This window comes from Topomyia yanbarensis, chromosome 3, assembly GCF_030247195.1.
Source record: "Topomyia yanbarensis strain Yona2022 chromosome 3, ASM3024719v1, whole genome shotgun sequence".
Taxonomy (NCBI): Eukaryota; Metazoa; Arthropoda; class Insecta; order Diptera; family Culicidae; genus Topomyia; species Topomyia yanbarensis.
The window spans coordinates 79,793,253-79,814,396 of record NC_080672.1 but is presented as its reverse complement, the minus strand read 5'-3'; the positions used below and the strand labels follow the sequence as shown (position 1 = coordinate 79,814,396).

Genomic DNA, 21,144 nt, shown 5'->3' with positions numbered 1-21,144 from the left:
ATATTCCAGCAACTCTGTGCATCTGTCAATGTCAAATCTGTCATAAGATCCAGATGTCTACTAAAACTAATTTTAATACTTCCCAGCATCTTCTGAAGTACATGTGTTTCAACTGTAAGAAATGACAGTTTAGAAACCTCTCAATACTACTCGACGCTATGCTACACAACGCCATCAACCAATATCTTAGTCCGCAATAATAATAAAGAATCAAATCACCGAACCTGTCATCGTCAAGGCAAACCCAATCACTTTCAACCAATCAGTAACCTTACCAATACCTGACCCACCCATAAACAATGCCAGCAAAAGGTCAACGAGCAGAACACGAACCAGCGAAGAAAAAACAAAACCACCAACTCCAAACCCACTTCTTCAGCCTACTGCCGAGTCCAGCATTGATCTTGAAAGTCGTCGTCGTCGTTCGGGGTTCGACGTCGTGCAACTCGCGCCTCAGCACCACCAATGAAGCAGGAGGCCCTTCGTCGGCATACCTTACCTATTTACAAGCCAACGACAGACAGATCGTTCAGTAATTGACATTTCATGTTTCATTGCGTCGCACCGTATTGGAGTAAAATCACGCTCGATCGCCGGAACCAATTGAACGTGAACAAAACCCAATCCAATCATGAAAGTGAAACACTGGTACCTAGTGTACAGCAGTACAGGAATGAAAGCAAAAAAAATCTCACCCTGTATCTCTAAGTAAATGATGGAAGTGAGAGGCGAAGACATGGTACGTGCAAAGGAAATGGTGTAATAGTGTTAGTGGGGCACACGATCACGTACCACCACTTCCCATGGCTTACTTTACCACAAGCACGTCGAGTGTATAATGATTGATCATAACTGGTGCCGCCATCTCTGTGTCAAACGAACCCGGTGGCGATCGTCTGCTAGTTTGTGCTATTCCTCGCTAGAGGGATTCCGATAGGATTTTTTTTATTTTTATCTATATGAATGAACTGATCGCAGCGTACTTACCCATTTTCCCATTCGGACTGTATGGGTCGTAGCTTCCGGTGGACATCGGCGACGAGTATCCGTTGGACATGGTGGTCGTGTAGGTATGGCTCTGGGAGCCGGGTGAAGGGCTCAGGGGCGGTGCGGAACCTGGCACACTGCCCGGACTAGGGGACGATATCCATTCCTCGTTGCTGCGCGCGTGTCGAGATGAAAGAAAATGATAAATGATGGGACATTAATTTCATTTAAATTTCATGGCAAGGTTTCTTGCTTTGTGGGGAGACGGGTTAGTGACATTTTTATGTTATCGGTATGAAATTGTTCTGGGACCTTCAACAGTCCTCATTCATGGCATAACTTTGCATGTAGAGCGTGTCGTGTAGTAATTCTAACAACCCCAAGCAAAAACTGTTTGTGGCAAAGGTAAGCAACATTTTCATCAGATATTTAATTAACTTTGTTCATCTGTCAGTGTCAAATCTATCAAATTCAATTAAGCTGTCTGCCTACTGAATCCAATTTTAGAACAAGCTATTACGAACAGTTCAAGCTATTCACTAAGGATTATCTCCCAACGTACACATTAAACTCCATTTAAGAAGCCATTTCGCCGGCAATCTGTTCCGATACACCGCCGAAACAAAATCAGGCACCTTTTGTCGAACAAGCAAACCACCACCCTCGTATAATCAAAAATTCATCTGTTCAGATACCATTCGCAATCACCCGGCCCCGACATTAACAGACACCCTCGTCCCATCCGCCACCAGCAGAGCAGCCAGCACACAGCGGGGCAGAAGACAACAGCAAACAAACCATGCCCTAGGTCTACACCCACACGTTCCGTACCAACCGACTGAGGCAGAGCAACGAGTGAGGGTGGAGCGGCGGTTGGCTGCGACAACGGAACGCAAACGGCGAGAAAGTTCGAAATATGTATAAGAAGACTAGTTGGTCACGAGGGAAATACACGCGGGCGAATGGGGTCTGTGGGACGTCGACGACGGTGTGTCATTCACGACGGAGGGAGGACCGACCGGGGTGCGGGTGGATGAGTACTTGAAACCGACCGAGTCGTGCTGCCCGCGGTATGTATTTATATGTACAATCGTCGGAGAGGCGGGGGGAGAAGAAAGACTCATCATTGCTTCCAAAATGGTGCTGGTGCAGCATCGACTTTTTCGCCTTTGTTGAGGTATGGACCAGCCAGTTGGTGGGATTGGGAATTTGCAGTGGGTTGGTTGTGTAACAAGCGGGGAGTCTGTACAGAGCACACTGACGCCAGCACACTTTACACTTTTTGGCAGTTTTATTTGAATGCTGTCTGGATGGGTTTGGAACGGATGGGTGAATGGGAGAGAGTAGGAAAAAAGAGAGTGTGCGCGAGAGAAATATCGATTTTGACGGCGTTTTGAATTGAAGATTTTGAAACATGAACTGAAAAATACTCTCTACTGATTAATCTCTAATAAATATAATATCGTCAGAATATTGATTGAGCCAATTATTTCCTCAAAACAATCCATAGTTTTGAGGAAATAATTGGCTCAATCAATATTCTGACGATATTAAATTTATTAGAGATTAATCAGTAGAGAGTATTTTTCTTTGTTTTCTACTGTACGGCTTCATTATTCTATTAATTTAGGAAATCAGAAGAGTACAGAATATAATGTACTGTTTGACAAATAGCAACTTGTTCATAAATATAAATCTCACAGAAACAACGAATAAAATATAATAAAGTCACACAAAATTTATCAAAAAGTCGAGCAAAATAAATAACAATAATTAAATCAAAACATTCCATAAAATATACAATAAATAAAACTATTAAAAGCATAAAATGTCAGAAATGTCTGCATCAATAAATTAAATAAATGAAAATAATAAAATTTAAGTAATTAACAGAACAAATTAAAAAATAAATGATATTGTTTTTCATAAGAGATAGATAAAAATGAAATCACAAAACAAAATGAATAAAACAAACAAATATGTTACACGAATAAAAAGCACGACATGATCATATGAAAAATAAAACTACATTGATAAACAAAATACATAAATGAAAATAAGTTAAATGAATATAACAAATAAACTGCAGAAGTAAACAATGTGATTAAAATAGATAAAATGAACCAAATAAGCTAAATAAACCAAACAAATAAAATGTAGGTAATATATTAAACAACATGTAATAAATTGAATGTAATAAAGCTACTTGAGCAAATAAAATAAAATAAATTAAATAAGCAATATTAATAAAATAAATCTACGAAATAAAATAAATTAAAATAAATAAATAGAAACTACATACAAGCTAAAATTAACGAAATGAATAACACGGAGCAAAGCAAAGCCAAGGCACTACAATCCCTTCGCAGAGGTTTTGCCTTCTGTGTCAACAAACTTCACAGTCGATTCTTTGCATTCACTGCATTCGCTAGTGCTACTATCCTCCTACTGATGCTAAGAATCCTTCCCGATCGAATCTCGAATTTTTAAGACCATTTATGCAACACAAAATGAACAAAATTATTAAAAGGAATAAAATGAAGAAAAAAAGGAAACTAAAAGCCTGAATAATACAAAAGTGATACAATGAATCAGAATAACAATAAAATACACGAATAAGAAAAAACGTGAAAGAAAAACTAAGATCAACAAAATTAATTAAATATGATGAAAAATGCAAAATAATCAAATAAATGAAATAAAATATATAAAATAAATGAAATACATAAAATAAACAACTATTTTATCGAATACTCGAAAGACCCGAATTAGTTAAAAATCCCTTAATCCACAGGTAGTCGCACTTTTACCGCCTGCAGCTTTAAAACGATGTTGCCTGAATTGCTCAATGTTATGTGCTTCCGAAGAGTTAATAAAACCAAACAAAATATAATAAAAAAAAACTCAAACACGATCACTACAACTTTACAACTCAAATGTAAAGTAAATAAATAGAATACACAAAGGAAATAAAAACCGAAGTGCATAAAGAAAATAGAAAAAAGTAATTAAAACTTTATAGTGAAATCCATAAAATAGAATAGTTCAAGCAATATATCAATAGATAAAATTAACTCAATAAAATAAATTAAAACAAGTAACATTGGACATAAATACAATTGACAAAAAAATAAAATGAATGCGATGAATAGAATAACACAATGGATAAAAAATCCAATACTCGAACTAAATACAATGGATGAGAAACAAAAAAATAATGCATCTAAAAAATAATAAATTGAATAGAATGAATTAAATGCAATTTATTTAAGAAAGTGTATAAAACAAGCAAAACGAATAAAAATATAAAATACGAATATGTTTAATTTATTACAAGAGCGACAAAATTACTGGCAATATTGAAATTAATTTTATAAACTAAACCGAGAAGAGAATAAATGCTTTTAAATAAGAACAAACTTTTTAAAAGGAATGAAGCATGTAAGGTTAATGAAATAAAAAAAATGTAACGTAAATAAAATGAAAGGTCAATAAAATCAACAGCATAAATATTCTGAATAAATAAATAAAAAATGCATCAAAAATTTATGAAACAAAATTATAAACAACATGAGTAAAATATATAAAATCGATAACATAAATAATACAGGCGTAAAAATAACGCAAAAAGTAAGCCAAAAATTAAAAAACTATAAATGTGAAAGACATTGTATCGAAAAAAGTATACGAAATAAATAAAATAAGAAAATCAATTAAAATACACCGGGTGGGTAAAACAAAATATAGAAGATTTTAAACGAGTAACTAGTAAAAAAAATAAAAAATAGATAGATCAAATGCATAAAGTAAAATACAAAAAAATATAAGTCGAGATATAAAAAACATGAATAAAATAAATAAAATAAGAAAATTATTTGAACTAAATAACCAAAAACATAAGATGCATCAAACATATAGAATAATAAATAAGTAATATTAGAAGAATAGAAAATATATTATCAACAATAAGCGGAAACGAATAAGATACATAAAATGTATACACTGAATAAAATAAAATATTTAAACCAAAAGCGAAATAAAATCAAACGTATAAAAAATAAAAAAATATATGTAAATAATATTTTAAAAATAATGCGCAAATCAACCAAAAAATTCAAATAAAACGAATGAAATTTTAAAATGAACAAATTCAATTGAATGTCAATAAACACAATAAAATGAGTACTCATATAAAATAAATCAATTAAATAATCAAATATTTATCAAAATAAAGAGAACAGACAATGAATTAAAGAATAATAAAAATTAAATCGCAAAAAAAGTAAATTGGATAACTAAAAACACAAAACGGTTAAAAACTATGGAACTAATGAAATAGATAAAACGAACAAAAATTATGAAGTGTATAATAAACAAATTTAAGAGAGGAGAAAACAACTATAACGAATGTATTTTCAAAATTGCTAAGATGATATAATAAATACAAGAATCCAATATCAATCAAACAAACAAAACAAATGAACTACACAAAATAAATAAAATAAACTAAGTATTTTATTATATATGGGAAATTGCGGTTTTTTCTCTTCAAAACGGTGTTTCTCGGGATCCGCTTAAATTATATTGAGATTATAAGTGATTTTTATGGAAAAATGTCTAAGGAACATGATGGAATTAGAATTCTCAAAATTAAAAAAAAAATGTGTTGAGAGAAAAATAACATTTAAATATTAAACTAAAAAATCGCATAGTTGGAAGCACTGCCGCCAAAAAATAATATCTAGAAATATAGCAAATGTACATAGAACCGAAGATATGATCAAAAAAAATCATGTGTTTTGGCAATTTACCAAAACGGGGGGTGTTCCCATAACCCGAAGGGTGGTTCAATTGACACAAAAATTGGGGTTTTTATATATTGGCCCCAGATGAAGAATTCCTCCAAATTTGGTTAAAATTCGTGAAGGTCGATTACACGTACCTTGATCACTTCGCGTGGAATGAGATTAAGTATAAAACTAATAGAATAAATCAACTAATAAATACAAATTTTAATTAAATGAATACTTCCACAAAAATAGATTAAGTAAGCGAAATTACTGAGCAAAAGAAAACGAACGAACTGAAGCGAACTGAATACACTAAAACAAAATATACAACAGCAATAAAATAACAAAATGAGTAGAGTGAATGAATGTAATAATAAAAAGAAGAAAAAAACAAAACGTGATAATAACACGAAAGTAACGAAAAAGAAGAAAAAACAGAACGAAATAATAGAATAAAAGTAACGAACCAAACGGGAAATATTAAGGCTACAAAATGCACGTAATAGATTAAATCAAGAGAATAAATAAAACAATTATAATACATGAAAGCAATTAGAAAAGAAAACTTAATAATATAATATAATATAAGCAAATAATATAAGCAAATCAATGAAAAAAATCAAATAAATGAAATATTGAATTTGATTTCAAAAGAAATGAAATAACAAGAAATGAAAAGAGAACCAAAGTAGACAAATAATAAAATGAATTTGATAAATTTAAGAGATCAACTATATTAAAAAATTAACTAGAATAAATGTAACAGTAACAAGATGAACCAATTGAATTAACACAATGTATGAACTGAATAAAATGAATCAATTGCATAAAAGTATTAAAAAATAAACGATAAACCAAAGAATTGAATTGTAAAATTTGATAAAAAAAACTCAATAAACAATATATGCAAGATAAAGAAAACAAACAAAATAACTAAAAATAAATTAACAAAAAATATTAAATAAATATTGTAAATAAAATAAATCAAAATAAACAAAGAACAAGAAATCAAAAATAAAGCAATCACAATACATAATACGAACAAACTAAAAAAATGAATGAAATTAATTAAACCTAATGAATAAATAAAAAATTGTATAAATAGAATGAACAAATAAAGTCAATAAAATGAATAAAACAAATGATATAAAAGAAATAACGAAAATAGAAAAATCAATAAGCAAATAAAAGCGCAAAACAAATAACTTTATTGAAAACAAAACAAATAAAAAAATGCATCAAATGTGCGGAATTAACAAAATTAAGTCAACATAAAAAATTAATGTATCCTTAAATTTACTTTGAAAAATCAATAATATAAGCATAATAAAGAAAGCAAGCAAAATAGTAAAAAATCCATGAACAAAAAAAATTAAATAAAGATAGTAAATAAAATAAATTTAAATAAATAGGCAAATAAACAAAAATAAAACAAACACGATACATAATACCAGCAAGCTAAATAAAATGAATAAAGTAGAATAAACCAAGTTAATAAAAAAAGATGAAACGAATGGAGAGAATGAGTGAATAAAGTAAAACAAATGAATAAAATGATTGATATAAATGATATAATCAAAAAGGTACAATCAAGGAAAAAAAATAAAAATACATACAAATACAAAAAATAGGGGTGGGCGTAGCGTAGTTGGTAAATCGATTGCCTTGTACGCAGCTCACCTTGGTTCGAGTCCCGACCTCGCACATAGGGTAAGAAATTTTTCATATTAGATTTTTCTAACCAGAAGAGGCGAATGACCTTAAGGTTAAAACCTCTATAACCGAAATAAAAAAATACACAAACAAATAAATGTAAACTAAAAAATCGATCATAAAAAATATATTAAATTTATAAAATTAATAACATCACGTGAGATTCAAATACAACAAACAAACAACATAAAAGAAAATAGGTGTCGAAAAACATGAATCAAATTTCGAACTAAATTAAAACATTAGATAAGTCATAAAAATATTGAAGACATAGACAGAATAAAATAAATAAATCGAATAAAGGAATAAGATACGAAAAATGAAATAAACAAAATTATTAGAATATGATAAGTGAATCAAATAAAAAAATGAAAATAATATATTGAATAAGATTAAAAAATAAATGAAATTTGAAAAAAACAATTGTAATTTTACACTGATTTTATTCATTCAGATGGATCGCACGAAATAAATTAATAAAATACATAAGGCAATTAATAATAATAAAACAAAGATATTAAAATGATAAAACAACGAATAAATTACAAAAATATTTAAATGACTTAAAGTACATAAAAACAACAAAAACTTTTAAATGAATATAACAAAATTAAATAAATAAAGCAAAATAAATTAAAAAATCTATAAAACGACAATAAAATAAGATTATTAAAATAAACAAAAGAATAAATTTTGAAATAAGATAGATCGCATGAAGTAAATGAATAAAATAAACAAGACAAATAATAATAATAAAACAAAGATATTAAAATGATAAAGTAGCGAATAAATTACCAAAATATTTAAATGACTAAAAGTACATAAAGAGTAAACACTTTAAAACGAATATCACAATATTAATTAATTTAAATTAAAAAAATTCAATAAAACAACAATAAAATAAGATTATTAAAATAAATAAAATAATAAAACATAAAATAAATAAGATGAATAAATGAAATTAAACCAACAAGATACCAACAATGCAGAAAACTAATTAAGTGAACCAAAATCAATTATAAATATACTGAACAAAATAAATGGATCAAATCAAATTAAAGACTTATATAATAAAATGAATGATATATCCAAAAACTAAATATTGAGGAAGGCATAACAATTTAAAATAAATATTACCATTAAATATAGATAAACAGAAAGAGATGAATGAAACAAAGCAAAATTAATTTATTGAATCAAATTTTCATTATAAAAAATATAGATTAATAATATAAAAATAATCAAGGAACAAAAAAATAAATTAATGAAATAAAAAAAAACGCTTTTAATCCACCTAACAGTGTGATGAGACATTTCTTATAACTCTTATCACTCTCTTCGGATATTATATCGTTTGAGAACATTTAGAACTTGATGCTTCGCGATGTTTTTGATAACACATACTACATGGGATAGTGGCAGGACTCAGAGAATCGCTCAAATCAGCATAGGACAACATCAGTGCTAGAAATCTCAAACCAAATCAATGGGAAAGCGAAAAAATGGCCCATAAAATAGACATACCAACGAATTATTGTTAATGCTCTGTTAATAAAATATCTAAATTGTGGTGGGAAAACTGAATTTTCCTAAAGGGGTTATATATTGTACTGAGCCAAAAAAATCGAATTTTTTTTAATCGATTTGAAGTTTATACTTTACTCAAATTTCCAACGCGACTGAGAACTAAGAAATCAACGCTTTTTCTTGAAAAGGGCGATACTAGCAGTGATACCATTCAAAGAAAATCAACAGTGAATATTTCCAGACTTGGTTTTATTATATAAGAACTATTGTGTTTTTACATCCTAGATTACATGATTCAGTAATCGAAACCCAAAACTTTATAAAGTATTTGAAATTATTAAATTAAAATTTGTTTTTGCTATTGAAATTGACAAAATGATAGTATCGCCCCTTTGGCGATTGTTTACTTTTTCGGTCCCACCTATCAGCATTGAAGTATCGCCCTTACGTTTTTTTACAATAACTACCGTATTACACCACCGATTTCGTCCGTGTTTTTTCAATAGCGATCATTATTACTATTTACAGCTTGTATCAGAAAATAACAGTTTCGCCTCTAAACTGCTAGCAAAAAAAGTATCGCCCTGTTTGTTTGCATGGAGCGTGGAGGACGAAACTTTAAATAAATAAACAAAAATACAGTTTCGCCCGTTGTATTTTTTGCTGTAGTTTAAGAAAGCAATATCGTAGAATCAAAATTTTTAGTTTAATTTGTTGCGTTTCAAAGCCCTCATTCGCATGTATGAAAAACCCTTATGTTTACATTTGTAACAATCGCCCTTTTCACAAAAAAGTGTTGAAATGAAATCGCAGCTTCTGATATCACGCTATCTCTGAAGTGCATGCGTGCATAGTTTCAAATTTTACTTTGACATCGACTTTTTCTAAAGGTGACTTCCCAGTAGTATCCTTGATTTGAATTATTATCGCTAATCCTAATGTCAAAGAACAAATAAAAACCTCTCGAAAACGAACCGTTTGGGAAAATCATCATCATTACTGGAATTTTCATTTTCACGAAACTTTTCGATAACCTTCCGTCACTTGCGTAAATGCACTGGGTGCACAGTGCTCTGAAAATCTAGCGAAATCGTCTTAGGGCACCAGCGGGTCTAATTCAGAGCTATCTGCGCGGCGAGTTTAATCTGTAAAGAATACTAAAAATTAATTTCTATTCCATAATTTTCAGTTCAGCAATTCGAGAGATCGTGCTCACCGCAAGCCATGAAAAATAGACTACGTTGTGAAGCGATGGTCACTATTTATTAAAAATCACGGTTAAATAAAAAATTAAACTATTAAAAAAATTCAAATAGTTTATAATTTTCACAAACTTATTAGGAAAAATGTATTAATAAGCTTTCGTAATATTGTGTAGGAAAAAAGCTGAAAATTTCAGTATTTTCTCTATCTGCAACATATAAACCCTCAAGTATACCAATTAATTGGTATACGAATTGGAATAGGTTCGCCAAATTTTGGAAGAAGTCTATAAAATAACCCCTTGAAAGCTACCTAAAAATTGTTGTAGTTCGATGCAATAAAAAAATCCCCAAAAATGAAATGTATCTATTAATGTGAAACACAGTGAATAATACATACAATAAAGACCCATTTTTATCAATCTCATGGTATATTTTAGGCTGACAAAATGGGGACATTGACTAAATCGGGCAATTTTTTTTCTTTATAATAAACTGAAGCTGTTAAAATAATCTTCCCGTCCCTTGATGTAGTCTGATAACTATTTCTGATTATGATGCACTTTTTATTTTTGCATATTTCCATCTTCATGATAAGGAAAACATGCTCAAGAAAGGATTTACTCGAATTCAGTCTTGTTCGTCTGCTAGAGTCCATCAAACATATGTTCATATTTGGCTGATAAAATCGGGGTTTCAATGTATTATAATAGATATTCAGCATTCGAAGAAGTTTCTTGTGAACGTGTAGAACGACTTTGTTTCTACTTACTTGAAGTCAGCGGCGTAGCCAGAAATTCGGTTTGGTGAGGGTTTGGTGAAAATCGATCATACTGTCCAAACGGCATAATTCCGAAAGTGTAATTTTTGAAGTTTTAAAATTATGCAGAATTATTTTTTCAGAAAATAGTGACAGAGTTCGTGTCTTTAGCGAAATTTTTGAGACTTTATTGTAGTCATGAATATTAACCTGAGAAAATTCACCATAAATACTTCTTGGACGATATACCGTAAAAATTATTTACTAAAGACTAAGATACTACTAAGATACTAAACCTCCGAAATTGGTGGTTTCAAAATGATGCTATCTTGACCTTAAATTACTGTTTTTAAACATTTGACCTATACATATAATTGGTCATATAACAAAAATTAAATGATCATCAAAATCGATCAGGAACTGCTAGAGTCGAATGGAAATCGTCATTTTTCATAAATTTCTCTCTGCATTCGGAAAGTGTTATCCTCGTTATTAATCATCTTACGTTTTCGTCTCAACTCGACGCATTCCCAAAATAAAAACCTGTTTTAATCCACCTAGTAGTGCAATTGTGCTTGTCTCATTTGTCCAGACTACGATTTCATGGCTGGTTATATTCAATTCAATGGTAGAAATGAATATTACATGTTCAGTACGATTTGCACATACATACAATGGATCGACAGCCACGATCTTGAGATACTATGTGATACTGAAACATCGCTTGAAACCAGCGGCAGATCATGGAGAAAGATCCGGGAGGTCTAGGTCCTGCCGAAATTTTTCAACCTGTTAAGAAATTTTAAACTAGTTTTAATTTTAAAGTAGCAACCCCTCACTGCATACCCCCCTCGGGCCGGTATAATTGAAGATTTTTAGAGTGATTGCATAACCTTTCTATATGAGAAAGGCAAAAATGTACCAAAGTCTAAAAAAGTCAATTTTTGTCAAGCATCTCAATGTTTCATGCATTTTAAAGTCATTTGGCATCAAAAATACAAATTTGATTTTGAAATTTTTTCATTTCAGTTTATATGGGAATTTGCTGCGTGATTGCACTCTTCAACTCGTAACCCCGGAACCGGAAGTCCAATCAATAAAAAATTCAATAGCAGCCGATGGGAAGGTTGTACCTTTCATTTGAGCCTAACTCTATGCAAATCGGTCCAGCCATCTCTGAGAAACAGAGGTCACATTTTTTTCCACATACACACATACACACACAGACATTTTCCGATATCGACAAACTCAGTCGATTGGCACATGACACGGCCCTCCGGGTCGGGATTAGATTGACGAATTTTAGAGTGAATGAGAAAGACAAAAACATTTTTGGCAAATTTTGAAAGTTATGCATTTTTTTGGTGAGTAGTTCTATGTTTCATAGACATTAAATCAATTTTAACTTCGCTTCCTATTAAATAAAGACCCTTATTACAGTACATCTCTACAAAAACGAGATCAATTTGAAAATAAATCTGAGGATTATGATTGATTACAGAACTCTGGAATTTTCTATTGGAATGTTTTCAGGCAGGAATTTGACATTGATGCTATTAGACAACTGTGAAATCAAGAGCAATAGATCAGTTACATATCAGTATTCCGACAATTTATCAAAAGTCCTCATGATGTTTGCAACAACAGGTTATCAATGTACGGATCAGATAATTGTTATTGTAAAATTTAATTAAATCAGTCTGCATCAATAAATTTTCAACTTCAATTCAATTTTTTTTTTTGGGTGCGTTGGGGGGGGGGCGGTGGTTGTATGGTGGTCAACCCCAAAACCTTCTCTTGGCTACGCCGTTGCTTGGAGTAATTTATTTCGCTTCTCATTTTCCGATATGTTTCAGATCGATCCGATGGTTATAAGTTAGAAAAATTGCAGTCAGAAGGTTCGCACAAACGAACATTTTTGAACTGATAAGTTATCAAGTTCCTTCCAGACAACTTAGAAGTGTTCGGTGATTATTTCTAGCGGTTGTAGATACAAAAATGAAATACAAAATTCGTTTTATCGAAATACTGTTTGGCTTATTTCAATGGATTATTACTATATTGAACAATAAATAGGCGACAAAGAGTAATCCACAAACAACAAGCCATAACTTTTAAAGTATTCAAAATAGATATTTGAAGTCTTCAGTAAAGTTATTTGCAAAAGTAAGAGCTACAAATTTGCTGAAGACATCATTTCGATATAATCACTTCCAAGAAAATTTGTGAAAATATCTCACTCATAGGGTGATTAATCAGCAAAAGCACAATACCAAAAGAAAGGGCATATTGCCTCCATTATATTCTCCGAAGATACTATTGACCTAAAATAAGCCGTTTTGGCGTTAATAATAGATTACATGTTTTTGGTCATATTTCTGGCAATGGGAAATGATAAAAATCTTTCGTCCGCATTTAATTATAAATATCTCTTTTGATAATAGTCCGATTTCAACAATCTATAGCTTGTTCGAAAGGTATTCGTTAAAGCTATCTAAAAACATATAAATTGTTAATCTATATTGTCATTTTCGGCAGATAATTAAAAAAAACTGCGAAAAACGCCATTTTTACGCATTCAAACATTCATATCTTGGAAACTAAACATCAGAATCAAAAACAAATTAATAGCGTTCATACTGTTTTTTAGTTCTTTCATTTAAATTTGGTTTGGATAAGATCGGTTCAGCCATTGCTGAGAAACACGAATGAGAATTTGTCCGTTACATACACACACACACAGACACACACACACACAGACATTGTCCCAAATCGTCGAGCTGAGTCGATTGGTATATAAGACTCGGCCCTCCGGGCCTCGGAAAAAATCTTGAAAGTTTGAGCGAATTCTATACATTTCTTTTATAAGAAATGTAAAAAGACACAAATGAATAATGTTATTAAAATTAATTTAAACAACGTGAAAATCCTAAGAGGGCTAAAATTAGGCAGTGAAAACCCGATTTTATCAGTCTCCGATTTCGTCAGCTTTTTCACGCAATTTTGTCTGCCTCCTATAAAAATATGTTTGATGGCCTCTTCCAGACGAACCAAAGTAAATCATTTCTTGAGTATATTTTTGTTATCTTTAAGATTCTAAATATGCATAACACATTTTTTTTCAGTACCAACAGAATTGTTAAAACGAAAAAAAAAGAAAAAAATAAATATTTTCAAAGATATCAAAAACAGTTCAATGAAATGATGAACATAAAATTCTTACAACGCTCACAACAGGCTGTAATTTTTTCCAACTGATCAGAAATTTTTTAAATTTTGCGCAGGTTCTCTGAATGAACCAATTCAAAAGTCCTGAAAAGGTTCCTAGATCGACTTGACAGTGGATCAGAATGTCAAAATTCGCAACGAAATATCTTATTTGGCAAGCTATCTTCACCTGTGGAAAGTAAAGTGTGAAATTGAAGTGAAAAGCAAATGTAAAATTTCCAAAACTGAAAACCCTTGTGTAATATTTTAAGCAGCGCAATGGTTTTGGCCGGATTTAATTTTCTGCTACTAATCTGAGCATAATGGAATAGTGAAATAGAATTTGTATTTTATCCGATAAATACTTGATTTGGTAGAAAATTTTCGAAAATGCTGCAAGAGAATAAAAAATATGCTCTTTTAAAAAAATGTAAAGACAAATAGCGATTACTCGTATACATCTTGCGGGAATCGAATGTATACACATTCAGAAGACCAACATCGGAACATTACTGTCGATTGTTACCCTCATCCAGTTTCATTATATAAGAAAGGCAAAACTGATATTGATCAAAATTTTCAAAGTTAGGTCTTGTGTCTTCATGCGCAAATTTGTTAATTCATTTTTTTTCCATTAGGAAAAAGCCAGGTTTTATACTCGCAGACGTTTGGCTCTCATGCCAAAAAACAGCTCATTTCCCTATACTCGTCAGCAACCCAGAGCGTCTGTACTTTGCTAATCGGGACATCACTCGGTACCAAACAGTTGTTTTAGGCGTTCACACATGTCGTGTGAACTGTTTGGATTTAGTGTCTAACTGAAGTCAATTTGGTGTCGTTTTGATACATCGTCTAACTGACAGCAAGTTGGTGTCAGTTACTGACGAGTGGAACATGAAACATTAAAATCCAACTTTTCACGTGTTTTCGTTTGATTCTCGTGGAGAATGCGTTAATACGCTGAATTTTGTTTTCCTTCATTTACTAAATGAATTACCGTTCGGAGTTCCAAAAATCTATCGGAATACCGAAAAAGATCAACAACCATTCCCCATAGCAGTTGTGCGTTCACAACTGATGTTGCAATTTCGAAACTGACATTTCTGACATCATCTCTTCACACCTACCCCAACAAGTCTATCTGCCTCAGCCCTTACCGTGTACTGATTTCGGGAGTGAAAGCACAATTGGGTAATTCAATGACCCCTCTCCGATTTTTCGTAGGATCGAAAAAACAGTAATGGCTGTGCGCACACGCGTTAACCTTCCCTGACTTTCCACTCTACGGTCGCACACCCGCCGCTCCGTCGGCAATTGAAACTGAAAACTCCCGAACCGGGCATCTGCTGCTGAGAGGAAAAATCAACTGGTTTTACACCAGCGCTGATGCAAACGGCGGCGGCGGCGACCAGGAGCAAACGGAGGCTCGTAACAAAGCTCTTAGGTGCGAATAAACATAATAAAAAAAACAAGAGTCGGACCATGACCTTTCGTAAGTATATTGTCGGTGAGATTGGTTTTAATGTACCAGCACAGAACACACCATCCATCAGCTCAGTTCGGTGGTGTGTCGGGTGATGGTAGTGCGGGTAGTTAAGGTGCTTTATGGCTGTGGGAATTTATTTTCGACTGCTCCCCGGGCCGGCAGAGTTCAATGCTTTGATGTTTAAATGCTTGTTTGGAAGGGTCATCAAATGATCAGGGATGAAAGGGCAGGTCAGGACTGCCAATGACGTGGAACTAAATATATGATGTCTATACTGAGAATAAATAAATTCAGGATTAATGAAACGTAATTGCAGGTTCTGCAGGGTCTCGGACAAAAGTTTCACCAGTCTAAAGAATGAGAGTGAATGAACTTGAGTTCAGCAAATTCGAGTTTATTTTCGTTCATAAATTAGCCCGGAAACTGATGATCTGGCAAGTAGTTTGCAACTGCAGACTAAAAACCTAATCTTTTCATCATTAAAATCAATCCCGAGAAACAAAATTCCAAGCTAGACCGGACTTTAATGATTAAATATCGAGTCATTAACTTACCTTTCCAACCGTCGCTTCCCGCCGTAGATAACATGACCATTGGCGGCAGCCGCGACACTCACGGCGCTACTATTTGCAGCGGCCGTACCGCTAGCGCTCCCGCTTGACACGGCCATAGCCGTGCCGGCAGCCGGTATGGCAGTTACGGTAAGTCCGCTGGTGTTGGCACTTGTGCCTCCACTTCCACCTCCGGAATCCGGCAGCAAAGGTTCCACTTTAACGGCTTTCAGCATAATTTCATCGCCAATTTTGACGATGCTGATGTTGTTGTTGTTAGCGGCCGCCTTCAGGATATGCTTGGCGGTTAACCCGCCGGTATTTGCCGCCGGAGTCGATTTACCAGCCGTCGCGATTGCACTCGTTGAACTACTACCGGCCGCTGAAGACGATGATGATGATAATGCTGTTGAGGATGATGATGATGCCGCTGCTGCTGCTGCCGCCGCCAGTCCAGTAATCGTAGTAGCATTGATGGCATTCAGTGCCGTCAGCCCAATGATTGTCGTCGTGGTGGCTGTGATGGTCTGAATACCACCCGTGGACTGTTGTTGCTGGACCAGGGCTAGCTGCGGAGGCTGCTGCTGCTGCTGGTTACTCGTCGTCGACTGCTGCTGCTGCTGTACGTTCCCGCTTGGATTAGTGCTTACGATGTTTACGCGGTACATGACCTGATGGACTGAAGGTTTCGCTTTATGATAGTTGTTTTTTGTTTTTGTAATATTTTCCAGGGACAGAAAACTAAACGAAGGATACAGAAAAAACGGAAAGTGTCTACGGTGGGAGATTCATTTGCTGGTACGATGATTTCTGTCCGATGTTGGTCTCTTCTTTTTGAACTTGCCGTGGTCTTTGAATCGCAAAATCATGGCTGAGCCTGGCTCGGTGGAACCCGTCTATCTCCGCGGGACTATTCCAAAGCTGTTCAGAAATTCCTCCGGGATGCACAAATCGGTCCCACTGCGACGTCCATTATCTGAAACGAGAAACGATAATTACATTAGCGTAAATAAGTCACACTGGAAAACAGTTTCGAGTACATATTTCGTACGGCGGTGACCGGCGAGAAAATATATTGGATCAAGAGAATCAAGTGCAAGTGCATGAGACAACCGCACGGAGCGTCGCCCCGCGCTCTAATCAAGCAGCAGAAGGCCATTAGTCGAAAGTACATAGGCCGCCTGCCTCAGCTCACCTCGTGGTGTTTCATACGGCGGAAGGGTTGGCGGCCGTGCAAAATTTCTCCACAGACGACTAGGCCAACCACCCAAACCACCCTCCTAGCGAGTAGCCGAACCGGCGTGGCGGCGATGATGCAATGCAATGGGAGTGTATTGGTGCACGCGAGTATAAGAGGATTGTCGTTTGGCGATTATGTATTATTATTTTGGCGCAAGCTAAAAATATTTAAGGTTGAAAGGAATAGTGCCGCTGGGAGGGTTTGGGAACAGTCCAACAAATGAGACATATATGATGAAATGGAATGTGACATATGGATATTTATAAAACCGAAATCATTATTAAATTAATAAAATTTATAATATTTATAAAATTTATAAAATTCATGAAATTTATAAAATTTATAAAATTTATAAAATTTATAAAATTTATAAAATTTATAAAATTCATAAAATTTATAAAAAATTAAATTTATAAAATTCATAAAATTCATAAAATTTATAAAATTTATAAAATTTATAAAATTTATAAAATTTATAAAATTTATAAAATTTATAAAATTTATAAAATTTATAAAATTTATAAAATTTATAAAATTTATAAAATTTATAAAATTTATAAAATTTATAAAATTTATAAAAATTATAAAATTTATAAAATTTATAAAATTTATAAAATTTATAAAATTTATAAAATTTATAAAATTTATAAAATTTATAAAATTTATAAAATTTATAAAATTTATAAAATTTATAAAATTTATAAAATTTATAAAATTTATGAAATTTATAAAATTTATAAAATTTATAAAATTTATAAAATTTATAAAATTTATAAAATTTATAAAATTTATAAAATTTATAAAATTTATAAAATTTATAAAATTTATAAAATTTATAAAATTTATAAAATTTATAAAATTTATAAAATTTATAAAATTTATAAAATTTATAAAATTTATAAAATTTATAAAATTTATAAAATTTATAAAATTTATAAAATTTATAAAATTTATAAAATTTATAAAATTTATAAAATTTATAAAATTTATAAAATTTATAAAATTTATAAAATTTATAAAATTTATAAAATTTATAAAATTTATAAAATTTATAAAATTTATAAAATTTATAAAATTTATAAAATTTATAAAATTTATAAAATTTATAAAATTTATAAAATTATAATTAATAAAATTTATAAAATTCATAAACTTTATAAAATTCAAAAAATTTACAAAATTTATAAAATCGTTAAATTTATAGCGTCGGATTCTGATGAGAGGAATCTCTACCGCAAATTCCGGCATCATTTTATTCATTTCACTCTTTTTATTTATTTTATAAATTTTCCTTGATTTTTTTCATTTTCGTCTATATTTCTCATGTTTTTAGTTTGTATTTTGTTTTGTTTATTTTAATATTTTTAGTTTTTTTTTTCATTTAAGTCATTTTTTTTTAAATTTTTCTTCAATCGTTAAATTTTTTCCATATCCTTCAATTTTATTTGGTTTATTTATTTCATTATTCTTAGTTTTTTTCATAATTTTCTTTCAATGTTTTATTTTTTCTCCATTCGTTTAATTTGATTTTGCATTTTTTTCCAAATTCTTGTATTTTTTCATTTTTTTCTCTTCTCTTTTTCCTTCCATTTTTATTTTTTTTTATTTTTGCGTTGTTTTTTATTCATTTTACTCATTTTATTCCCTTCATTCTTTTTATGAAATTGATTAATTTTATCAGGGGGAGGGGGCCGGGGCTATTAAGACAGTGGGGGTAACTACTCGGACCATCTCGATTTCCCAGAAAAAGACTTTCTGACTGTCGTACATATTTGTGGCGACTTGCTTGGGTAGATCCCAGTAGCCCCGGGTTCCCCCATTTTAATTGTTTTATTTCTTTTATTTATTTTATTATTCTTTTTCATTTTACCCACTTTAATTATTTAATTCATCTTATTCTTTTCTCTATTTTTCGTAATTTTCTGAATTTTATTATATAAACAATGCCATATTTTTTATTGTTCTAATTAATTTTAATCATTTCATTCATTTTATTCATTTTATAATTTTTTTCCGTGTTATTCATTTTCTTCAATTCCTTAATTTTCTTAATATTCTTCATTTCATAAATTTTATTCATGGAATTCATTGTATATATTTAATTCATTTAATTCATTTTATCCATTTTAATCATTTTATATATTTTAATCACTTTGTTCATTTCATTCATTTCATTCAATTTATTTATTTGATTCATTTGATCCAATTGATGTATTTGACCCATTTGATTCATTTGATTCATTTGCTTCATTTGATTCATTTGAATCATTTGATGCATTTAATGCATTTGATTCATTTGATTCATTTGATTCATTTGATTCATTTGATTCATTTGATTCATTTGATTCCTTTTATTCGTTTGATTCATTTGATTCATTTGATTTATTTGATTCATTTGATTCATTTGATTAATTTGATTCATTTGATTCCTTTGATTCATTTGATTCATTTGATTCATTTGATCCATTTGATCCATTTCATTCATTTGATTCATTCGATTCATTTGATTCATTTGATCCATTTGATCCATTTGATCCATTTGATTCATTTGATTCATTCGATTCATTTGATTCATTTGTTTTATTTGATTCATTTGATTCATTCCATTCAATTGATTCGTTTGATTCATTTCATTCATTTGATTCATTTCATTCATTTGATTCATTTGATTCATTTAATTCACTTGATTCATTTGATTCGTTTTATTCGTTTCGATTCATTTGATCCATTTGATCCATTTGATTCATTTCATTCATTTGATTTATTTGATTCATTCCATTCATTTGATTCGTTTTATTCGTTTCGATTCATTTGATCCATTTGATCCATTTGATTCATTTCATTCATTTGATTTATTTGATTCATTCCATTCATTTGATTCGTTTGATTCATTTGATCCATTTGATTCGTTTGATTCATTTGATCCATTTGATCCATGTGATCCATTTGATTCATTTGATTTATTTGATTCATTTGATTCATTTGATTTATTTGATTCATTTGTTTCCTTTGATTCATTTGATTCATTCCATTCATTTGATTCGTTTGATTCATTCGATTCATTCGATTCATTTGATCCATTTTAAACATTTTATTTACTTTAATAATTTTATTAATTTTATTCATTCAATTAAATTTTATTCACTTCATTATTTTAAATATTTTAATTTCTATCAACTTTTTCTATTTTTTAATTGCTCTTCATTCCTTTAATATTTTTGATATTCTTTATTTTGTGCATTTGTTTGTCTTTCGATTTTTTTAAATTGAAATTTTTAATGTTATTTTTTTATTTGTTTAGTTATTATTTTTTTATTTTAATTTACTTTTTTTTATTTTTTTCATCTTTTGCATTGTTTAGTCATTTTTCTCATATAAATCATTTTATTCAATCTATCCATTTTATACATTATATGCATTTCATTCACTTTATTGATTTCATCCATTCTTTTCTTTTCATTCAATATCTAAGTTAAGTTAGTATCGGATTCCGATGAGAGGCAGTTCTAACGCAAATTCCTTTTGCATATTTCATCTATTTAATAAATTTAACTTTTTTTCTTTTTGTCCATTTTTGTAATTTATTTATCATTGAGATTTTCCTTTTTGCCTTTCTCATATAGAAAGGTTATGCAATCACTCTGAAAAACGTCAACCTAATCCCGGCCCGGAGGGCCGAGT

General features: G+C 30.9%; 1 protein-coding gene across 2 annotated transcripts in view; it reads right to left on the bottom strand.

Annotated features, from left to right (window-relative positions):
- The window catches only part of LOC131686776 (ecdysone receptor), a 923,983-nt gene that overhangs the window by 516,553 nt on the left and 386,286 nt on the right, over nucleotides 1–21,144 (bottom strand). For both annotated transcript variants that reach the window (XM_058970770.1, XM_058970771.1), the window contains 2 exons: nucleotides 16,227–17,199; nucleotides 988–1,160 (listed from right to left, as the gene is read on the bottom strand). In XM_058970770.1, the coding sequence (XP_058826753.1) occupies nucleotides 988–1,160; nucleotides 16,227–16,891 (838 nt within the window). In that variant the 5' untranslated portion in view covers nucleotides 16,892–17,199. The remainder of the gene's footprint in view (nucleotides 1–987; nucleotides 1,161–16,226; nucleotides 17,200–21,144) is intronic.